The sequence below is a fragment of the Simochromis diagramma genome, unplaced genomic scaffold (assembly GCF_900408965.1).
Source record: "Simochromis diagramma unplaced genomic scaffold, fSimDia1.1 OVJJ01000646.1, whole genome shotgun sequence".
Taxonomy (NCBI): Eukaryota; Metazoa; Chordata; class Actinopteri; order Cichliformes; family Cichlidae; genus Simochromis; species Simochromis diagramma.
The window spans coordinates 168,427-187,916 of record NW_024387279.1 but is presented as its reverse complement, the minus strand read 5'-3'; the positions used below and the strand labels follow the sequence as shown (position 1 = coordinate 187,916).

General features: G+C 41.6%; 2 protein-coding genes across 3 annotated transcripts in view; both read left to right on the top strand.

Annotated features, from left to right (window-relative positions):
- Positions 1–10,335, top strand: part of plxnb1b (plexin b1b) — a 100,636-nt gene extending 90,301 nt beyond the window's left edge. The window contains exons 28-38 of one of the 2 annotated variants that reach the window (XM_040003069.1): positions 515–661; positions 778–943; positions 3,291–3,394; positions 3,495–3,579; positions 3,807–3,973; positions 4,225–4,385; positions 4,471–4,618; positions 4,704–4,768; positions 4,873–4,948; positions 5,080–5,154; positions 7,083–10,335. In XM_040003069.1, coding sequence (XP_039859003.1) covers positions 515–661; positions 778–943; positions 3,291–3,394; positions 3,495–3,579; positions 3,807–3,973; positions 4,225–4,385; positions 4,471–4,618; positions 4,704–4,768; positions 4,873–4,948; positions 5,080–5,154; positions 7,083–7,187 — 1,299 coding nt within the window. In that variant the 3' untranslated portion in view covers positions 7,188–10,335. Of the gene's footprint in view, positions 1–514; positions 662–777; positions 944–3,290; positions 3,395–3,494; positions 3,580–3,806; positions 3,974–4,224; positions 4,386–4,470; positions 4,619–4,703; positions 4,806–4,872; positions 4,949–5,079; positions 5,155–7,082 lie in introns of those variants that run through there. The other variant, XM_040003070.1, reaches the window with a different exon arrangement.
- Positions 10,336–13,158: 2,823 nt separating this feature from the next.
- On the top strand, positions 13,159–16,871 carry si:dkey-19e4.5 (UBA_like_SF and PTH2 domain-containing protein). The gene is made up of 7 exons (XM_040003078.1): positions 13,159–13,358; positions 13,948–14,060; positions 14,729–14,800; positions 14,909–14,983; positions 15,916–16,013; positions 16,190–16,304; positions 16,495–16,871. Exons 2-7 carry the CDS (start codon positions 13,953–13,955, stop codon positions 16,579–16,581), a joined length of 555 nt encoding a protein of 184 aa, XP_039859012.1. The 5' UTR covers positions 13,159–13,358; positions 13,948–13,952; the 3' UTR covers positions 16,582–16,871.
- The last annotated feature ends 2,619 nt before the right edge of the window (positions 16,872–19,490 follow it).

Below are 19,490 nucleotides of genomic sequence, written 5' to 3'. Positions count from 1 at the left end.
CATATTTGTGCTTGTGTTTATTCAGAGAGCCCTCAGAGCATGTTGTGTTGCGTTAAGGATTTCAGTGCATAAAGCTGACATTTGCACCAATGACTCAACTAGATATCCTATAACATGTAAATAGAAAAATTACCCACGCTGCTGAACACAGCAGTAAACACAGAGGGGAATGAAAATCCTCCCAGTCACTCCAGTACAGTGGAAACATTTCTAGTACATGTACTGATTCTTATATAGCGCTTTTCTACTCCTTTATGTCTCATCTGTTTACACTCATACATAGAAGCACTTATTTCTGCACCTACGTGCTTTCTATCGAATGTAGCAGCCACCAACCTCCTGATTCACAGGAGACCTGCTCCACCAATCTGAAAATATGAAGCTCAGGTTTTCCTCAAGGTTTGCCTTAGCAGAACATTTCTTTAACACATGAAGTGTGTAGAGAAGCACTGTGTAAGAATTGGTGCATTGCAGTGTGTTAATTATTTGTGTGTGTGTGTGTGTGTGTGTGTAGGACTCAGCGGGGGAGCCTCTGTACATGCTGTTCAGGGCCATAAAGCACCAGGTAGATAAAGGACCGGTGGATGCTGTTACTGGCAAAGCAAAGTACACCCTGAACGACAACCGCCTGCTGCGAGAGGACGTAGAGTACAAAACCCTGGTGAGGGGAGTCTAGACTGAAATAAATAACCATTTTGGCTCTAATGAAAAATTCCCAAGGAGGTTGTATTTTTCTTTAATTGTCTTCCCCTCCTTTCACTCTTCTTTTCCCTGCAGACACTGAATGTGTTGGTGCAGGGTGGAGGGGTCAATGAGACCCAGCCTGTGCCCTCCAAAGTACTGGACTGCGACACCATTACCCAGGTGAAAGAGAAGCTACTGGATCAGGTGTACAAAGGCACATCCTTCTCACACCGGCCGCACGCAGAGTCGCTGGACTTGGGTGAGAACCACACACACTGCGTGACACACCAGACTCTGAAAACTTTATAAAATAAAGGAACAGCTCGATAAAATATAACCAAACAAATTAGCTGAGCGACGTAAAATGAGTGAAGAGGAGAGAGCTTAGTTTCACAGGATTGGGGCAGGGATAGCTCAGTAGGTAGAGTGGTGGCCCCATGATCGGAAGGTTGGGGGTTCGACTCCACTGAACAGCTACCCTGAGGTACCCCTGAGCAAGGTACCGTCCCTACACACTGCTCCCCGGGCGCTGCATTGGTGGCTGCCCGCTGCTTCACTGGGTGAATGGGTTAAATGCAGAGGAACTATTTCCCTACGGGGACTAACACGCACACTTTACACTTTACTTTACACTAGAAAGTTCAGTATGATCAACCAGAATAGCTCCAAATTAAATAAAGCAATAAAACAAAATGGGGGGAAAGGCAGGACATTTCACTGACTGCTATAAAGAGAGGGCTTCATTTGCATTAAAACACCAGCAGAAATATGGAGTCATAAACTGGGAGCAGACGTGAGAAGTCAGGTGTGCAGCTTCATCGAGCCAACTGAAGTCACAGAGCTGTAAGGACGAGTTCATCGCAACAAAGGAAATACCTGAATCAGGGAGGTCATTCACAAATGTGTCTCACAAGTAAACTTGTGTGATGGCTTCAGGGGCCTCAGCTTTGGCTGTGGTGCCTGACACCTCTGAGGGTTGTGACAGATATGTTTAATTTATTGAACGCCTGTCGTTTGATTCCTGCTATGATCTTATTTATTATTATTTATTTATTAACCTTTATTTAACCAGGAAGATCCCATTGAGATTAAAAACCTCTTTTTCAAGGGAGACCTGGCCAAGATGGGCAGCAGCAGATGTCTCACAGTTACAGAAATTACTCAAACACAGGCAGCAACAACACACGTGCAACAATAAGTGAAAGAATACAAATAAAATAAAAAAGTCAGTTAAAATGACAATCAATCTAATTGAAACAGTTGCATGTTATGAACTTGGCCTCAAGGATTCGTAGTTTAGATTTAAAAGCACTTAATGAAATGAATTCAGTCATTTTCCTTCTGCAGTTTGTTCCAGGCCGAGGGAGCTAAATGGACAAAAGCTCTTTTACCAAGTTCAGTTCGGGCAAATGGAACAGAAAGCAACAAGTAGCCACGCGGACGAAGAGAATACCGACCAGCATGTTTCATTACAAGCAGGGAACATAGATAAGAAGGCAGCAACCCAAGTATCGCCTTATATATAAAACTGTATAAATGAGAGTTCCTCCGACTCACCAAAGCAGGCCGTCCTACCTGAGAGTATAACTCACAGTGGTGAGTCTGAGATTTATGGTTAGTGATGAACCTCAGAGAAGCATGATACACAGAATCAAACATTCGAAGACACTGAGCAGAAGCATTCATATATAGAATATCACCATAATCCAGCACAGGCAAGAATGTTGCAGCAACAAGCCGCTTCTTTGTATTAAAAGAGAAACACAACTTATTTTGAAAATAAAATCTCAGTTTTAACTTCAGGTTTTTCACAAGATTCTCTACATGTGGTTTGAAGGTAAGCGAGTCATCAATTAAGATTCCCAGATATTTATAGGTGTGAACCAACTCTATTTTATTACCTTCAAGAGTGGTTACTGATGGGATTGTTTGGGCTCGTCTCCTTGATTTAGAAAACAACATGAGCTTTGTTTTGTCTGCGTTGAGAACAAGTTTAAGCTGAAGTAATGAGTGCTGGACAGCAGAAAAGGCTTTCTGCAAGGAGTCGATGGCTTGGACAAGAGTTGAACCACAGCTCAACCATGTTTTAATAACTTTGTACGTGAAAAGTGTTACAAGAATAAATATCTCTTGCTTCTGTGGACTAGGCTCTCAGAGACTGGGGTTTAGGGGCATGAGAGCAGGACAGATGTGGAAAACATCGGTCGGACCTTGACTACCATATGATTGTTGGGTTTTTCTCTGTATGTAGGGTCTACCTTACAATATAAAGTGCCTTTAGGCGACTGTTGTGATTTGGCGCTCATGAATTAGCGTTCCTTCTTTTCATGATTGTTGCCCTATAGCGCCCCCTACAGTGTGACAAAAACAAATCCAAACCAAGCTCACTGACTGCTCAGTCTGTCAACACTTTCCTCAAAGATGAGAGAAAAACGTGGTAAATTTAAATTTTACAGCACTGTCAGTACCTGCATGATAACATCAGCCTGAGCTGATGATGGGAGCACCTGAATGAATTTGTAAACATCGTTAAGTCGCTCGAGTTTGCTAAGATGAGCATGTCCCACAAACACTGTGCTGATGTGCGTCTGCCTTCTGTCATGCAGAGTGGAGGTCGGGCGTTGCCGGTCATCTCATCCTGTCAGACGAGGACTTGACATCTGTGGTTCAGGGTAACTGGAAACGCCTTAACACGCTTCAGCATTACAAGGTCAGAGTTATCACTGAATGCTTTACAAAGCAAACTACACTGTTTCATAGCCTGGGATAGGACACGGCCAACACCTATGGCTGTTTGTGTTCCTCCATAGGTCCCAGATGGCGCAACGGTGGCACTGGTCCCTCGTCATACCAAACACATTCACCATGACAACCACGACTACATAGCAGGAGAGAGTGAGTTTGTTAAAATAAAAGATAAATCAACTTGTCAGCCAGTTCATCTTTCATTAGACTTTATTTGACTGTTACACTGACAGTAAAAACGATTCGATCATTTCCCTACTCAGTTCTTCAAATTGTGTGAGTGTTTATGTGGAACATGAAGTGACAGATGGAGGAAATCAAAAGTAGCAAAACCAGAGAGCGAGTCACAGGCAAGCATCAAACCTGTGTGTGTGCAGAGACGCCAATGCTGGAGGATGCAGATGAAGGTGGAGTGAGGCTGTGGCATCTGGTAAAAGCCAGTGAGGAGCCAGAGTTGCCCAAACACCGCAGAGGCAGCCTGAGGGAGAGAGAGAGGGCCAAGGCCATCCCTGAGATCTACCTGACCCGCCTGCTGTCCATGAAGGTACAACACACACATCTGGGTCTAGTCCCATTGAGTAGAGACTGTAGGAAGGAGATGAGGAGTACAGGAGTACCACACTTTCTAAAAATCAATCTGTTTTTTAAACTACACACAGCTGTTCTCCTAATTTGTAAGCTACAACGCTACAAAGTTAAACAGACACACACACATATTCTTTTAGCTAGACAAGAGCAGAGTGCTGACACTTTCACTTTCTTATGCTCTAATGTGAACTTTACTGTGTTTGTCAGGGGACGTTGCAGAAGTTTGTGGACGATCTTTTCACGGTGATCCTGAGCACGAGCCGTCCTGTCCCGCTCGCCGTCAAGTACTTCTTCGACCTGTTGGATGAGCAGGCAGCACAACATGGCATCTCTGACTCAGAGACCATCCATATTTGGAAGACCAACAGGTAGACGATAGTCTGATAGAGACCGCTGCTGGCAGATGATAGTGGGACTCTGTCATGTCTAATACTGTCGGTACTGTTTCTCCAGTCTCCCTCTGCGTTTCTGGATCAATATTGTGAAGAATCCCCAGTTTATCTTCGACATCCAGGCATCTGACCACGTGGATGCTGTGCTCTCTGTGATCGCCCAGACCTTCATGGACTCGTGCACGATTGCAGAGCACAAGCTGGGCCGGGTTAGTACGTTTGAAAACGCGAGTTTTCCAGCAGCCTCCTGTTACTCTTGTGTCTTTGAATGTCGTTCTTCTTCTTTTTGAACAGGATTCGCCCATCAACAAGTTGCTGTATGCCAGAGATATCCCCCGCTACAAACAGATGGTGGAAAGGTTGGATTGCTTAAGCTGCTCAGACAACACTGAACAGGTGTTTGTGAAATAAACGTATTTTATCAGTTGTACGTTTGAGGTTGATTACAGTGATGTTATTACAGGTACTATGCTGACATCAGGCAGACCATCTCAGCCAGTGACCAGGAGATGAACTCTGCTCTAGCTGAACTGTCCAGGGTGAGTGCAGCCACGGCTCAGAACACACACACACACACACACACACACACACACACACACACACACACACACACACACACACACACACACACACACAGTGTGGCCGTTCACTTCAATGCCTTGTGTTTCAGAACTATTCGGGAGAACTGAACTACCTGGTGGCACTGCACGAGCTCTACAAGTACATCAATAAATACTACGACCAGGTGTGTTTCTACTCTTTCCAGCCACTAGAGGTGGAACAGTACACCATGATGCAACAATGTGGAGACTGTCTAACAATGCAAAACACATTTAATACAATTTAATTAATCAAGAAAATTTTCATAAAATTCTGAAAAGTCTTTTTTCATTGATAAAATTCGGTTCTTTTTCTGAAGTAATCCATTATGTTCATTACAAAAGAGCCTCTGATTCACTCCAGAGCTTCGTTTCATCCAAGCAATAATCCTTCCCTTGCTTAGTTTCAGCAGCTTCTTTTTTGTGGGATGTGAACGGATCAAGGTTCATATCTAACCAGCCAATCACATGGCTGACACTGTGTCATGTGGGCCTGGGCAAGCTGCTGAATTTCAAAGGTGACTCAAGTGACTTTAGATGTGGCACGGTTGCTGGTGGTTGGTGCCAGAGTATTTTGGAAATTGTTGATCTGCTGTGATCTTTCCACACAACCATCTTTTTAGGGTTTACAGATAATGGTTTGAAAGAAGAAATTACCCAGTGAGCGACAGTTCTTAAGGGGATCATACCCTGCTTTGATCACCTTAGCTTTGAACTGACCGGAAGGAAACAGCAGCTCAGACAGCAGCAGAGCATTGCTTTATTACAGAACATGTTGGATACTGAAGCAGAACCAACACACATGGTGCCAGTCCTGTCAGCTAAGAACAGGAAACGAGCTCAACAAAATTGGACAATGACAAAAAACACTGGTGTGATGTGTATTGATTTCTGCTGCAACTTCCGCCAACAAGTTAGGGTCACCGTTTGGTGGTCAGCGGTTAATGTCTTTCAGTGTTCACGCTTGCAATGGTGGTGCAAAATGACAAAATCTACCATGTCTATCTGTTTGTGACCCATCTTCTGATGTCTGATGTTTCCAGCAAGATAATGCACCATATTCCAAAGCTCACATCATTTAAACTGGTTTCTTGAATATGGCCGTGAGCTCAGTGTACTCACCACAGTTAGCAGACCTCAGTCTAATAGAGCATCTTTGGGGTGTAGTGGAATGAGAGACAAGATGGCTCTGACAACAAGTCCAGCCAAATGTCTGAGAAAGGTTTCCTGCACCGTGGTGGATCTGTGCTGGGAACAATGAAAGCAGTTCTCAAGGTTGAAGAGGGCCTAGTGTTAACAAGGTGCACCCAATAAAGTGGCTGAGTGTAAGGTTGAGGCTAATTAACAGCAGTAACTATAGGCCTTACTCCAAACTGCTGTTAACAGCACTAATTCAGGGGACAAAAGCAATGTGGGGAAAGTGTTAGAAACGGGGAGGAGTCTGAGCTTTTGGCTCAAAGGGAGTTTTTCCTTCCCGCTGTCGCCAAAGTGCTTGCTCATAGGGAGTCATATGATTGTTGGGCTTTTCTTTGTATGTATTATTGTAGGGTCTACCTTAAAATATAAAGCGCCTTGAGACGACCGTTGTTGTGATTTGGCACTGCATAAATGAAATTTAAAAGATTGAATTGAATTAGAACATCCACTTCTGATTCTTTTTGGCCTTCATCTGAAGAACCTGCTTTTTAGGGGATCTAGTCAAGTCTACCAGGTGTTTTGGTTGTGCTAAGCTGGCCAGAGCCTTCCTTTTTAATAATGGACCAAATTGTTGATTTGGCCATTCCTGAAGTGTTTGCAGTCTCTCTCATAGATGAGAAAATTTGTCAATGTTACTTTAGAGCCTATGAAAATGTACTCAAACAAATTGTCTTGCTAAACTCCCTGAATTAAAACTAAAGTCTAAACTTCAGTCACATCTTGTTTGTTTGAGTTCAAATTCACTGCGGTGGTGCGCACAGGCAGAATTACTGCCCCAAAACGTATGGATATGACAGAATATCTTCACTGAGAAACAGCTAATGTTAGTCATTTCTATATTCTCAGTCTTTCTTCCTCTTCATTATTTTGCCATCAGATCATCACGGCGCTGGAGGAGGACACCACAGCCCAGAAGATGCAACTCGGCTATAGACTGCAGCAGATTGCTGCTGCTGTGGAGAATAAAGTCACTGACTTATGATGGAGGCGAAGTGTGTCAGCTGTACTGCAGTAACACCTGCCACTGTTACAGGAAACAGCTCGGGCACGCTGGCAGTTAACTTTAACGGACAGAGGGGAAGATGGACTCTTGAGGAGGATGTTTTTTGTTGTTTAAATTAGAGCTCACATCTCAGCAGCCTTTGTGTTTTGGTGACTGCTGACAGTGCTTTACAGTGCGGACACTGTGAGCTTCCTGTAGTGCAGGACATTGAAAAGCTCAGTGGATGCTTTAAAAAAAAAAAAAAGTCAGTCTGACCCGCTGTCGCTCTGCTCACTTCATGAAAAAGAGATGGTAGCAGTGTGTGTTTTATCTCTACAGTATATGTGCCGGAGTCAAAAGGTACAGCAAAGCTGGTGGACAGCCGGGTCTGCAGACTGAAAGTAGGAACCTTCCATCACTGTGGAGTCCGTTTTATGAAGCGGTACCTCTTATGCCATGTGTACTTTGCTGCTGTATGGTTATTTCTTGGTGTGTGTCTGGTGCTTTATATATAGATGTGTGAGTGTGCGTGCATGTGGTTGTCCATATTCTCGTGGCTGTTAAACTGCATCGTGTATTGCCACGTTTTATGTTTCTAGTACAAAGTGGTGAAGTAACTGGTTCTTATATTTTGGATCTAAGAATGAAGAGTATTTTGAAAAGAGAGACCTGAATTTTAAGGTTATGTTTTTCACATTTTAGAACTTGTAGTCACTGCTCAAAGCAACATTTTAAAGTCGCTGCCACGCTCTACCTCAGCCTGCCGTCTTTCATCAACTGCTCTTATTTTCATTGGTAGAAGCTGCCTAATTACTGCTTAGTTTACCTTGGCCTGTTACACATTTGTCTGTATTGATGTAAATGTTGTGTGATTTGTAATACGATTTTTTTTAAGCGGAGCTGCAGCACAGCAGAGGTGCTGCAGATTCACACTTAGTTGTTAACTAGTGTGACAAATACTTTGCTGGAAGGTTAAAAAAAACAATGACCTAATTTTTTTCCCCCCTTAGCAATCCAACTATACCGTACTGTAGGAACACAAGCTGATATATGGTTATCAGCCCCAGCAGCAAAAACACTCATGTATACCTTTCAGGCAGGTCCATCTACCAGTACTGCAGCATCGCACACACCCACTGGACTGCTGTAAACACACACACACACACACACACACACACACACACACACACACACACACACACACACCCATGTGAGAGATTGGAAGCAGAAAGTGGTTTTTTTTTTTGTTTTTTTTAAAGGTACTTAAACCTCACATTAAACCTCACCCCATTTTTGTTTCTTGATTTTATTCATATTTGTGTGGATGTGTCTCTAGTGTACAAGTCACTGGAAAGTCAATAGGAAAGCAAAAAGTCCCTCTGTTTAAAAGACAAGCCTTCAAACTGTTAAAGTGCAGTGTCGTGTGAACCACAGTTTTTATAGTTTTTGTATTTTGTACATTTTAACATTCCTTTTTAGACTTTGGACATTGTATAGATCACACTCCTGGTATGTTTTTTGTGTGCAGTTCTTTAACTGGACAGTGTTTCGTGTGTTCCACATAGACCTTATAAAAGATGGATGATGGTAGACTGACAACCTGAGGCCTTGAGTTTGTCATAAGGTTGTTGCCTCTTTGAAGCTGGAAGTGGCTGTTTGTGGATTTCAAAAAAGGCTGGATGCCTAGCTACTAGCTGGAAATATCTAACTGCTTGATTAACAAAGCAAACTAAAAAAGAACTGATACAAAGAAGGTTCAAACATCATTGCTGGCGTTGGAAACTGTATTCTGTACTCAGCGATACATGACAACCAAATAATAGTTGATGTTTTTTGAAAGGGAGTCTGTAGACAGGATGGTTTGTAGCCATATCCTGTATATAAAAGATGTCGTCACCTCTGGCTTTGTAAAGCTCAAGTTGAGCATTTTTCTTTTCTTTCTTTCTTTTCCTTTTTTTCTTTTTTTTCTTTTTCTTTTTTTACCAAGGGGCTGGATTTGATTGGTGCACTTAGGAGCACTATATGCTCATCGGCTAATGATTCATGAACTTCAACTTTTTTTTATTCAATTGGACCTGAAACGAGCCCACGGCATCACCAGGAAAGTGTTTTCTCACACTCTTATACGACTGGATGTGTTTTTGCACCCAGAGCAGTCAACTCCTGCTGGCCATTAGAAAAAATATAGGTTTAAGAGACATGTGCCATTGGCTTCATTTTGCAGCCCCAGTGGCTACGTCCATCTTTTATATACAGTTTGCATTTGTATTGGCATCAATGGTTTGCACTTAAAGGCAGTCACCATGGCCCAGTGACTGCATCTATCTTTCTATATAGAGTTTATGGTCCTGCAGTTGTGTGTGGCATTTGATCAACGTGATCAAACTACTCCAGGCTCAGTAGATGTTGCTTGTAGCGTAGCCGGGCTGGGTATGGTTGGACATATTTTTTGATGCTGCTTTTTGTGTTGAACTCTCTTTCTCCTTTTAATATTTACAGCAGCTCTTTATGTGGGAATTTGTTTAGTTTCAGGTGATTGTAGGATTGGAAATCAATGGGGAAACAGATTTTGACACAACTATAGAAACGATATAACAGTTTGAGTAGTCTACATGCATATTTTATAAAGTGCACTTGATTTTTGTTTTCTCAAATCTGATGTTGTTTAATGTTTTAATACACAAAGTACTACAAGTTGTAAATTAGAGTATCTACTACTGAAGTATGCTAGTACCCAGTCCCAAAAAAAGGTGACAGTAGAAAAGACTTTTTCTACCCACCCTCCACTCAAATGAAGATTTATCAGTTTGAGCCCGAAGTGTGTAATTACCAGGGTCAGTGTGTCAGAATGTGGGCCATTTGTTACAACACTACATAACACAGGTAATAATGACTTTTACAAACACATGGAGTCTGTTCATCTTGAGCTGAGAGCTCAGTGATGAACAAAGAACCATTGGGGGGAATCTAGGCTGTATAAATTTGGCAATGTAAAGCAGGCTCTGCAAGGAGCAGGTTTAGGATGTTTCTTATTTTGTGTGTTAATATCTTTGTACATACTGATTAAAGATGCAGCTGTAGTGATTTAACCTGTTTAATAAGAGAAGGTGAACATTCTCACAAATGAAATAAAGTATTCTGAAAGCTGTCTTTTTTCCTTGATTTCAAAAACCTACCACTATGAACTCTCTCGGGCATGTTAGGACTTAAAAACAGCTGTGCTACCAGCTAACATAGCCCTGCAACAAAGAGGGCCAAATAACTTCAAGGGCCAAATTGCAGTATATTTTTCACATCGATATACGGGCCACAAGTAGGGGTGATGTGGGTCTAGTATATTCTTATAAAGAACAAATGCACTGAGTAGCTCAGCAACACCAAGAGGCCTGGAATGCAACAGATGACCTCAAATGTATGATGACAGAATTATTTCCATAGTTAAGCAATTTCACAACGTCTAACCAAGTCAAGAACATGAAAGGAGGTGGGAGCATCATTGTAGAGGCCTCCAGTCAAGTGATGGGTTTAGCTTACTGAAAGCTCTGTCACCTGCAGCAGTCACAGGCAAAATATATGCAGAGCAATACACACTTGTCCAAAACAGTCTTTATGTGGGTTATAGTGATAATGGATTATCACTATTATTACAATATTAGTATTGTGTAGAAAGAAAGGGTCTGCCTGCACCGATTACATCTTGGCTAAAATAACTCAAACATGTTGTTTTCTGCTAGAAATGAAGTAAGCTAACTAATACTAGGAAGTCAAGCAGTTTCTTTCATGTGGACCTTGCTATGAGTCTAATTGCCACTTGTGGGGTTTTTTTGCTTGTTTTGTTTTTGTTTTTTTGGATAGTCAGACTTGGCTTTTAACTGAGCCATTCTACAGTCTCTCGCACTCAGCATCAGCCAGGAGTGGGTAACCTGGACCAAACCAAATCTTGAAGGTTAACAATTTTCGTTAAAAAGCAAAAAACTGACAGTTATACTGTTAGAATCGTCATCACTGTTCTCCCCTTTGCGATGTCCCTGAGTCCATATAAAAGGCCAAGGTCTCCCTCCGGGCCCTCCCTCTTCCCTCAGCTGGGTTAGACGCATGGTTGTCATCGGGACGCGTGGCCTCGGATCTTCAGCTCCCTTGGATGCCGTGGATGGTGGGCGTCTCCTGGGTCTTGTATATTTGTTTGTGAATCTCCCTCTGTTTTGTCTTTTCGGTGCTGTGTATAATTTGAGTGCCTTGTTGCAGAAGTTGAGGACCCAGCATCTCTGACTTCACCCTTGACTCCTCCCCATCTTCCCCAAGTTGGATTCTATAGAGGTACAATTACTGTTTTATGCCTAAGTAGGGTAAACAAAGGGGTAGACTGTACAATTGGGTGGTTGTTTTTCTGTTTGGAGAAACAACAGAGGTCAGAGCAGTAACTATTCTAAATCATATACACCACAGGCATATGTAGTCCACTGTTATTTAATAAAATGAAGAGCAGGGAATAGGGAATTCTTTGTATGCATGCCATGGAGCACTAGACAGCAATAAATGTAAAGTAACAATCATCATATGAATGGGGATTAATATTGTCTGTAATAAAGAGTCAAGCAATTCTCTAAATGAGATCAACCACTCTCCTCAACACTATATGGGCAAACATTTGAGAAAGTTCATATTGTTCAATTTCCATGTAGTGTATTTGATGGAAAGCTGACTTTGAGACCTTAAATAGATCAAATTAAAACCAAACATAAAATCAACAATCTTTTGCAGTGTTTATCAGGTTGTTCTTGGTGGGCATCTGGCCAGTCAGTGAAAAACAGTTACTGGCCCTGAATGAGATCTTGACTGTTCTGTAGCTTATAGGCTAGATAATCTATTAGTGTACAGTAGACCTGGTGGACATGATGTTAGGTTCACCATGGGTTGAATAGAAGAGTCAAAAGAATATAGTTGTTAGATCAGATAATTTATTAGCACCTATTACACCAGGTAAACAATGCAGACTAGATGTTACATATGAACCAAGGAATTTGGTGCTATTGACAACCTCCACAGAGGATCCATCGATGTCAAGTGGACAGTGATCTTTATGTGCTCTCCTGAATTCTACAATCAGCTTTTTTGTTTTGTCCACGTTCAAAGACAGGTTGTTGACTCTACACCAGTCTGTTAGCTGTTGCACCTCCTCTCCGTATGTTGACTCTTCGTTCTTGCTGGTGAGACCCACCACAGTCGTGTCATCGGCAAATTTGATGATGTGGATTAATGTGGTCTGTATGCCAGAATTGGCATAACAGACAAGTAGTCGGAGTATCTGAGGCGAGGGCAGGGCTTCGCTCGGTACACACTGGGAATATTTGTGTAAACCAAGATCCAGCGTAAAATCCCCCCCTTGTTACAAAGTCTACATGTTAATGGAATTTAGGAAGCACTGACTTTAGTTGATGATAAACGGTAAGATCCTAAATGTATGGCAGAAGCACTGGAGCATCAATGACCCAGGAAGACATCTAATATTCAATTAAGTATTTGATGAGATATGCCAATATTCAGAAAAATTGGCAGGATCTGAATGGAAGAAATAATAAATACCTGTTTCAGAGTAGCGCACACATTGTATTTAATAGACAAGGATCCAACTGGTCTATGCATGCACTGCAACCCAAATCTCTCCAGCATGTATACTTGGAGCGTCAGGCCTTTGATCAGGAAAGAAAAAGTATATTATCATAATAGGAACTTTTAAGGCGCTGAAGATTCGTTTTACTTTGGAAGACCTCATTGGAAAGCCACTGCTGCAGGTCTATAGGTAACTGGTGTGGTTATGAGAAGGATAGATTTATTAGAAAGAAGCTTTTTAAAAAAAAAAATTTTTTTCCATTTATTTTTGTCAAGTAACACTCCAATTCAGTAGGTGGCGCTAATGTACCTTTAGCTGGTCTGACAACCGCCATTAAACCAAAGAGTATAAGAAAAAGAAGCGGCAGAAGAAATATTAACCCCCCCACCTCAACACAATCGACCAAAATGGAGTAGTGCCGAAGGCAGTACTAGATGAGAATTCGTGTAATGTAATTCATTATTCGAACAGACATTATTCCATCGCAAGGAAAATTTAAGACTTTGAGAAACCGCAGACACCATTTTTGTTCCTGTCGTCAAGCTTTCTGCAAGGAACAGGTAACTCCAGCGAACTGGCTGGGTTGCTAGCAAAGTTAGCATTAGCGGCTAGTGCTAATTTTAGCTAGCTATCCCTGTAACTCGACAATAGTAGAAAGAAATCTTAGCATGATTTCTTTGGCACAAAATATTCACATAAAACATTTATCGAGTCATATTTATTGTCACATTGCAACATCCCGAATAAGGCTATTTTTTCCATCACACGCTGCAAGGCTAGGGTTGCTAATCTGAACGGTGTGCAACGTAGTTTGCACCAGCGTACAGCTTAACACCCCCTGTCTTGTCTATTCTACTTTGCTGTTCTGCACAGCGCTGCTTTGGTTAACCTAATACGCTAGTCTTCCATATAGAGGATGTTCAAATCACAGTTCATTCATTTTCAAACCAGACCTAACTCTTAAAGGTGACAGACCGCATGACGTTAATTGTTGCCATTCGGTTCAGCCGTCCAAATTGTTGTCAAATGCCATTCTTTCGTATGTATGCAAATAATCATGAGATGCACTGTGAGCCGCTATGGCTGAGGTCTTAATTCAACAGGGTTCGTTCTGTGGAGGTTGTTCAGCATCGCGGCTTCTTTTTGCAGATATAATGGAGCCATCGGAGCAATCAGGCCCAGACTCAGGTTCTCAGGATGTCAACCCAGTGTTTCTGCAGCAGCTCAGAGAGCTGGACATCCCAGAGGAGGCGGCCAAACAGGTGGGGCTGTATAACCTCAGTGTGCACCTTATATCCTGTGACAGCATCACATTTCTTTAAAAGTTGATGGTACTTACTGTGTTAAATAATGTTTGTCTGAATTTAGGAATGTTTCTCACAGCTGTGTCACAAACACTGGAAATCGTAAAGCCATACTTGCACATTGTGTATATGTGTCTACCAATGTCTGTTCTAAATCTAAATGTATTGTACATAAGACTCCTATTTTATTTTTATGTTTTTTTTATGTTATTGTTTTAGTGTACACTGAGGGTCATGGGAGCATTTTAATTTCAAATTCCTATGTATGATCTGTACATATGGTTTTGACAATAAAGCTAACTTTGACTTTGTCTAAATCGTAATGAGTCACAATAGCAACTTCATTGCTCCAAATAAGATTACAGTGTTTGGACTATTGATTTATTTTGTCCTCAGGAACAGTTTCTTCAAGGACTGATCGAGGATACAGCTCTGCAGTCTCAACTAAAACAAAAAGGACTCACCAATAATTAGATATGCGGACATAATTCCTAATAATATCTAATCAATAAGGAAACTAACTGCAAAAGATGACAATTATTTCTATAAACTTATTTTCTTGGCTACCAAAATAAAGTCTACTTTTACTTCACGTTTTTTTTTTTTTCTGTCCCTCTTCACTGTAGGCACTCTTGCATACTCGGAATGTGTCTGCCGAGGAAGCGGCCATGTACTACTTCAACAAGCTGGAGAATGAGGTGCCCATAAGCTAGCCTTAATCCCTGCAGGTACACCTTGGTACATTGGACCTTGTGGAGTTTATCCAAAGCCAAATCTCAGTGTCTCTTTGTGTGTCTGCTATTTAGGAGGAGGGTGATGATGACCTCATTTACAAGATGGTGTTTGTGGTGAATATGGACCTTGCCATGGGCATTGGGAAGGTTAGTTCAATGGGACCATTTTTTCAGCGTGTGTGTGTGTGTCCCTGAGGAAATGATGTGGTTACAGTTGTGCCCAGACGATAAGGAAAGTAACAGACTGAATTAAATAAAACGAAAGAATATATTACAAAGTTACAAAATATAACAAATAGCTTTAATATATGCAAATAGCTCAATTACAAATATCTAGAATATTACAGAGATTACATATATATGATTGAAATTTTACACTAAACTGTAAAATCTTATTAGTTGGTTTTACTTAGAGGATATGCAAAAGAGTGTAACTGTTGCACTGCGTACTGTCACTCCCTGGATTGAAACAGAGGCCACAGGTTTCCTGGTCGTCCTAACATCCAAAATCAGTTCTTTGGTCTTTGTCACATATTCTGACAAATGAAGCCATCATTACTTTGCATGAACAATGCACGTTGAGGTCAGTGATGTACATTGGAGGCACTCAAGAGTGGTCATTACAAATGTTGTATTTTTAACAGCTGCTACTAAACCAAAGAAAACAAGGGAATGAAATTAGGGTTTACAGCTTTCCTTCCATAGGAAGAGGAAAAACAAGGGGAAGGAAAATTCCAAAAGACCTGCAGCTGTCTTCTTGGCACGTCTGCTTGCACGCATCTGAATCACTCATCCATTGTTGGTTTTTGCACTAAAAAAAATAAAAAGTGTATATATTTTTTTGTCTCATTTTGGGTTAAAGTGGGAGTCATTAAGCTGCTACATACTGCTGTCGCTTACAGCTGAGGTACTTTTTCTTCTCCACATGTCAGCTCATGAGACAGCTGAAGTTACATAAGATTTAATGTTGTGTTACTGTAAACAGTATTGTTGTTGCTTTTTTGTTTTTTGTCATTTTATGTTAAGTTTGTGAGAAATGTAACACTGAATTGATTGAACTCGACACTGTTTGTGTGCAGGTGGCTGCTCAGGTTGGTCATGCTGCTGTGGGCTTGTACCAGGCTCTACAAGAGAAGAACAGCTGGAGGGAGATGGCCTGGAGGTGGGACCACAGTGGGTAAGACCACAGTATTATTTTCTAGAAGACCTGATGCTTTATTTTGGAGCTCTTCTTAAATATTTTTCAGCATTTCTTTGTTCATTAAAAGTCCTCCTGTGTCAGAATAGTGCTCCAGATTGCTATCTACATTGACAATCGGAGGGAAAAAAAACATGTTCATGTTGCTGATACAGGGCCAAGAAGGTGGTGGTCCAGGGCACCAATGTGGCTCATCTGCTGGAACTGCAAGCCCTGGCTATGAGCCTCAGTCTGCCCACATATCTTGTCCAAGATGCGGGACTTACCCAGGTAAAAGAATTTTTATCTTGTATCCAAATATCTGTGGTGGTGCAAGTAGACATTCCAAACATATTGTTACATTATCAGTAGTAATAGTTGTGGTTTAAAAACAAAGTCAGTTTTTGTCAGTATTGTACAGTGGCTTGGCATGAAGATGTGTAAAGCTGAGCTCTAAACCAACCCTTCTGGTCTTTGGAAGGTGGAGTCTGGGTCCCGCACTGTCCTGGCAATCATGGGGGAAGAAGAGATGGTGAATAATGTCACTGGCAGTCTGAAGCTGCTCTAAACCGCTTCTAGCTACAGCTCGGGAGAGGCATGGCTCTGCAGTGTCACAACGATGCCAGCAGAGGACAGCATTTCCCAGCAGTAGGGAGAGTCTTGGACTTGACTCTCCCTGAAACATGTTCCTCCCCACCAGAAAACAAACACTCTGCCATTTGTTTCCCTTTCTGTTCTCTGTATAAGCTGCTTAGTAGAAAGCAAGAGGAAGAGAGACTGGTTCCTCACTGAAGAATAGGACAAAGACAGTAGGAAAAAAGTGTCCCTGTCCCCCCCCCCCCCCCCCCCCCCCCCCCAAAAAAAAGGAAAAAGAAATATGACCTAAAAAAAGTAACCTGCTAAGAATAGTCTCAGTAGAGAGTAGAGTCAGTATACACATGCTTAATCTGGCCACTTTCAGTGCATTTCCTGGTTAGCCAATATTGTAAATATGCTTATTCAAAGGGTCTTTTAATGCAGACACACACATTTATGTCATTAAAGTTAAAGCTTAATCAGATGTAGTACTTCTGGCGAGTCACTGTTCCTCAGTGAGGGTGATCTATTATCTAATATGTGAACACTCTTTTTGATGATGTAATGATTTTGTGTCTATATGCAACTTCTCACAAAGATCCCTGATCTAGAGAGTCACTAAAACCACTTATTGATAAACAACTATATTTTATATACACCTGCTTGTTAGGGCCATATTCTTAGAACCTGTGGTGTGCCATCATAAACAGTATGCACAGTTACTAGACATTGATGTTTTGTTTTTTTCTTCTTGCAAAGGAGGTAAAAAGTTAGGTTTGGATTTTCTTGTTTGAGTTTGATGATAGTTCTGTGAAGCCAAATTGTCATGTAATAAGTTTCTGCACATTAATATCAATACACAAAAAATTGTGTGAGCTGTCATGTTTCCATGTTGTCACTAAAATATATATATATATATATATATATCTTGAGCAAGTCCCTTCTGTTCCGTTCTGAGCTTATTACTTAGGATCTTGTGTAACAACAATCATAGAGGGGGCAAGTAGTGTCATGCATGCAGTATTAATATTTATTGAACAGACTGTTGTGATCCTATGGTTATGTCATTTTTAGTAATGTGTCCACACTTTGATAACACCTGTCTTATAAATGGATTTGTGTAAGTGCTTCAGATTATAAGGACAATTAAAAAAAACAACGACAACCTCCAAATGAAGTAACAAGGTGTGCATTGTGTTTTCACATTACAGAACCTCACGCAGAGACGGTGAGCAGATGAAAGATTTACTGAAGCTGTGGCAGTGGGGGAGGGTTGAACACAGCAGTGTTGCAGTGCATAGTTTGGACTGGGCCACATGACACTGCTTTTTCACAGCAGTACTGTTAAGTATGGCCACAGCCTGCCAACATAGTGCGGCTGGGAAACTTGGTAGTTTTCCATCTGTTAATAAGCTCAAGACCTGCTTTTAAAAATGATTTCAGTGTTCAAAGAGGGATATGTGAATGTTATCTTAAGTAATCAGATAAACATCAAACACTGCAACTGTGCTATGTACCTGTTCACCATAAACACATTTGTGTATTTAGGTAGATTGATACTAATTTGGAACCCTGGCTTTGACGTTTACTTTAACCCTTCAGATGTATTTGAACAAAACATAGTTCTTATGTCCAGTTTAGCCCAAAGTTGTACCTCTAAAGCACTTCTGGGCGTGGTATACTGCTCTAATCAGTCAAATATAACCAAAATAGAACTGTCAAATCCTTTTGACGTCGGTTGTTTTCTCGATTCTGTTATCTGAGTATCTAAGAGCTAACTTTATTATAGAATCCCCAAAGTACAATGTACAAATTGTGTTATTCTTGCTGTCTAATCTCGTCGTTCGTCAGACCCTGCAACAAATGACGTTGGCATTTATCACCGTAGCCAATCCCAAGTCGCTCCTGAGTCTCATGACACGATAACAAACCAATGGCGTCATCGTGACTAGTTTGATTATAAATGTGGCAAAATTATCCGTCGTGTACTTGTATCTTTTGAAAATGTATCCCCTTAGATGATTTTGTATATCCAGTGTGTGCAGTAGGCTGGGCGACAATGTTATACTTCGGCTGCGTCTCAGTGTTCTTCTGTATAAATGCTAAAATCACAGAAAAAGAAGGTGCTCATTTTTCGGATATAACTCCCGGGAGTGGATTTATTGAGCAACGGCTAGCGTTGTTTTCGTTGTGACGGCCACTTTTTTCTGTACAAGTGTAGGAAGATACTGGTTTCGGCAGCGGGACAGAAGTAGGAGGGACCAGTAATAAGTGGATGCAACCCAGGAGTACTGGTCAAGTTCCCTGTCCAACCCCTCAGCAGACGCTACCAAAACGACACCTCATACTCCATTCATCTGACATATCGGTAGGTGGGGCTGACCCAGTGGGCTAACCCTGCCTTTGGTGTCCCTGGAACTGGGCCCCAGAGACCCCGTGTAGCTAACGCTTGCTACTATGTATTAGTACAAACACTCCTTCCACAGTAGATGAAAGTAACACACAAATAAAAAGCAATAATCCCACTAACGACTTAAAATAAATTCCACGGCATGTGAATTTAATAAAGAACAATTCCCGAAACTCTGAAGGTACAGATCCTCTGCTGGGTATCAAATTATCTCCCGATCCTGCCATTCACTCCTGCCTGTTCACCACCACTACACGCATATAATGAAAGGAAATTTTCGCACCACTCCTCAAAGCAATACCCGCCCTGTTTTACGTAGTAAAAGGAAAAAATAATCGACGCTGCCTTTCGCCAATGACTTGCACGTATATCGCGTGCGTAACATGAGTGACATATTGGAATCGAATCACTGACGAGAGGCGGGAAACATCAGCGAGGGCCGCCCAAGGAGAGGGCCCCTGCACGGTCGCCAGGGAAACCCCGTGGCGTGG

What these genes read in the sequence shown, in the direction of transcription:
- si:dkey-19e4.5 (XM_040003078.1), top strand. Translation starts at nt 13,953, where the DNA reads ATGGAGCCATCGGAGCAATCAGGCCCAGACTCAGGTTCTCAGGATGTC. An exon ending in TTGCCATGGGCATTGGGAAG is followed by an intron (nt 14,984 to 15,915) that starts GTTAGTTCAATG and finishes GTTTGTGTGCAG; the next exon opens with GTGGCTGCTCAGGTTGGTCA. An exon ending in TGGAGGTGGGACCACAGTGG is followed by an intron (nt 16,014 to 16,189) that starts GTAAGACCACAG and finishes TTGCTGATACAG; the next exon opens with GGCCAAGAAGGTGGTGGTCC.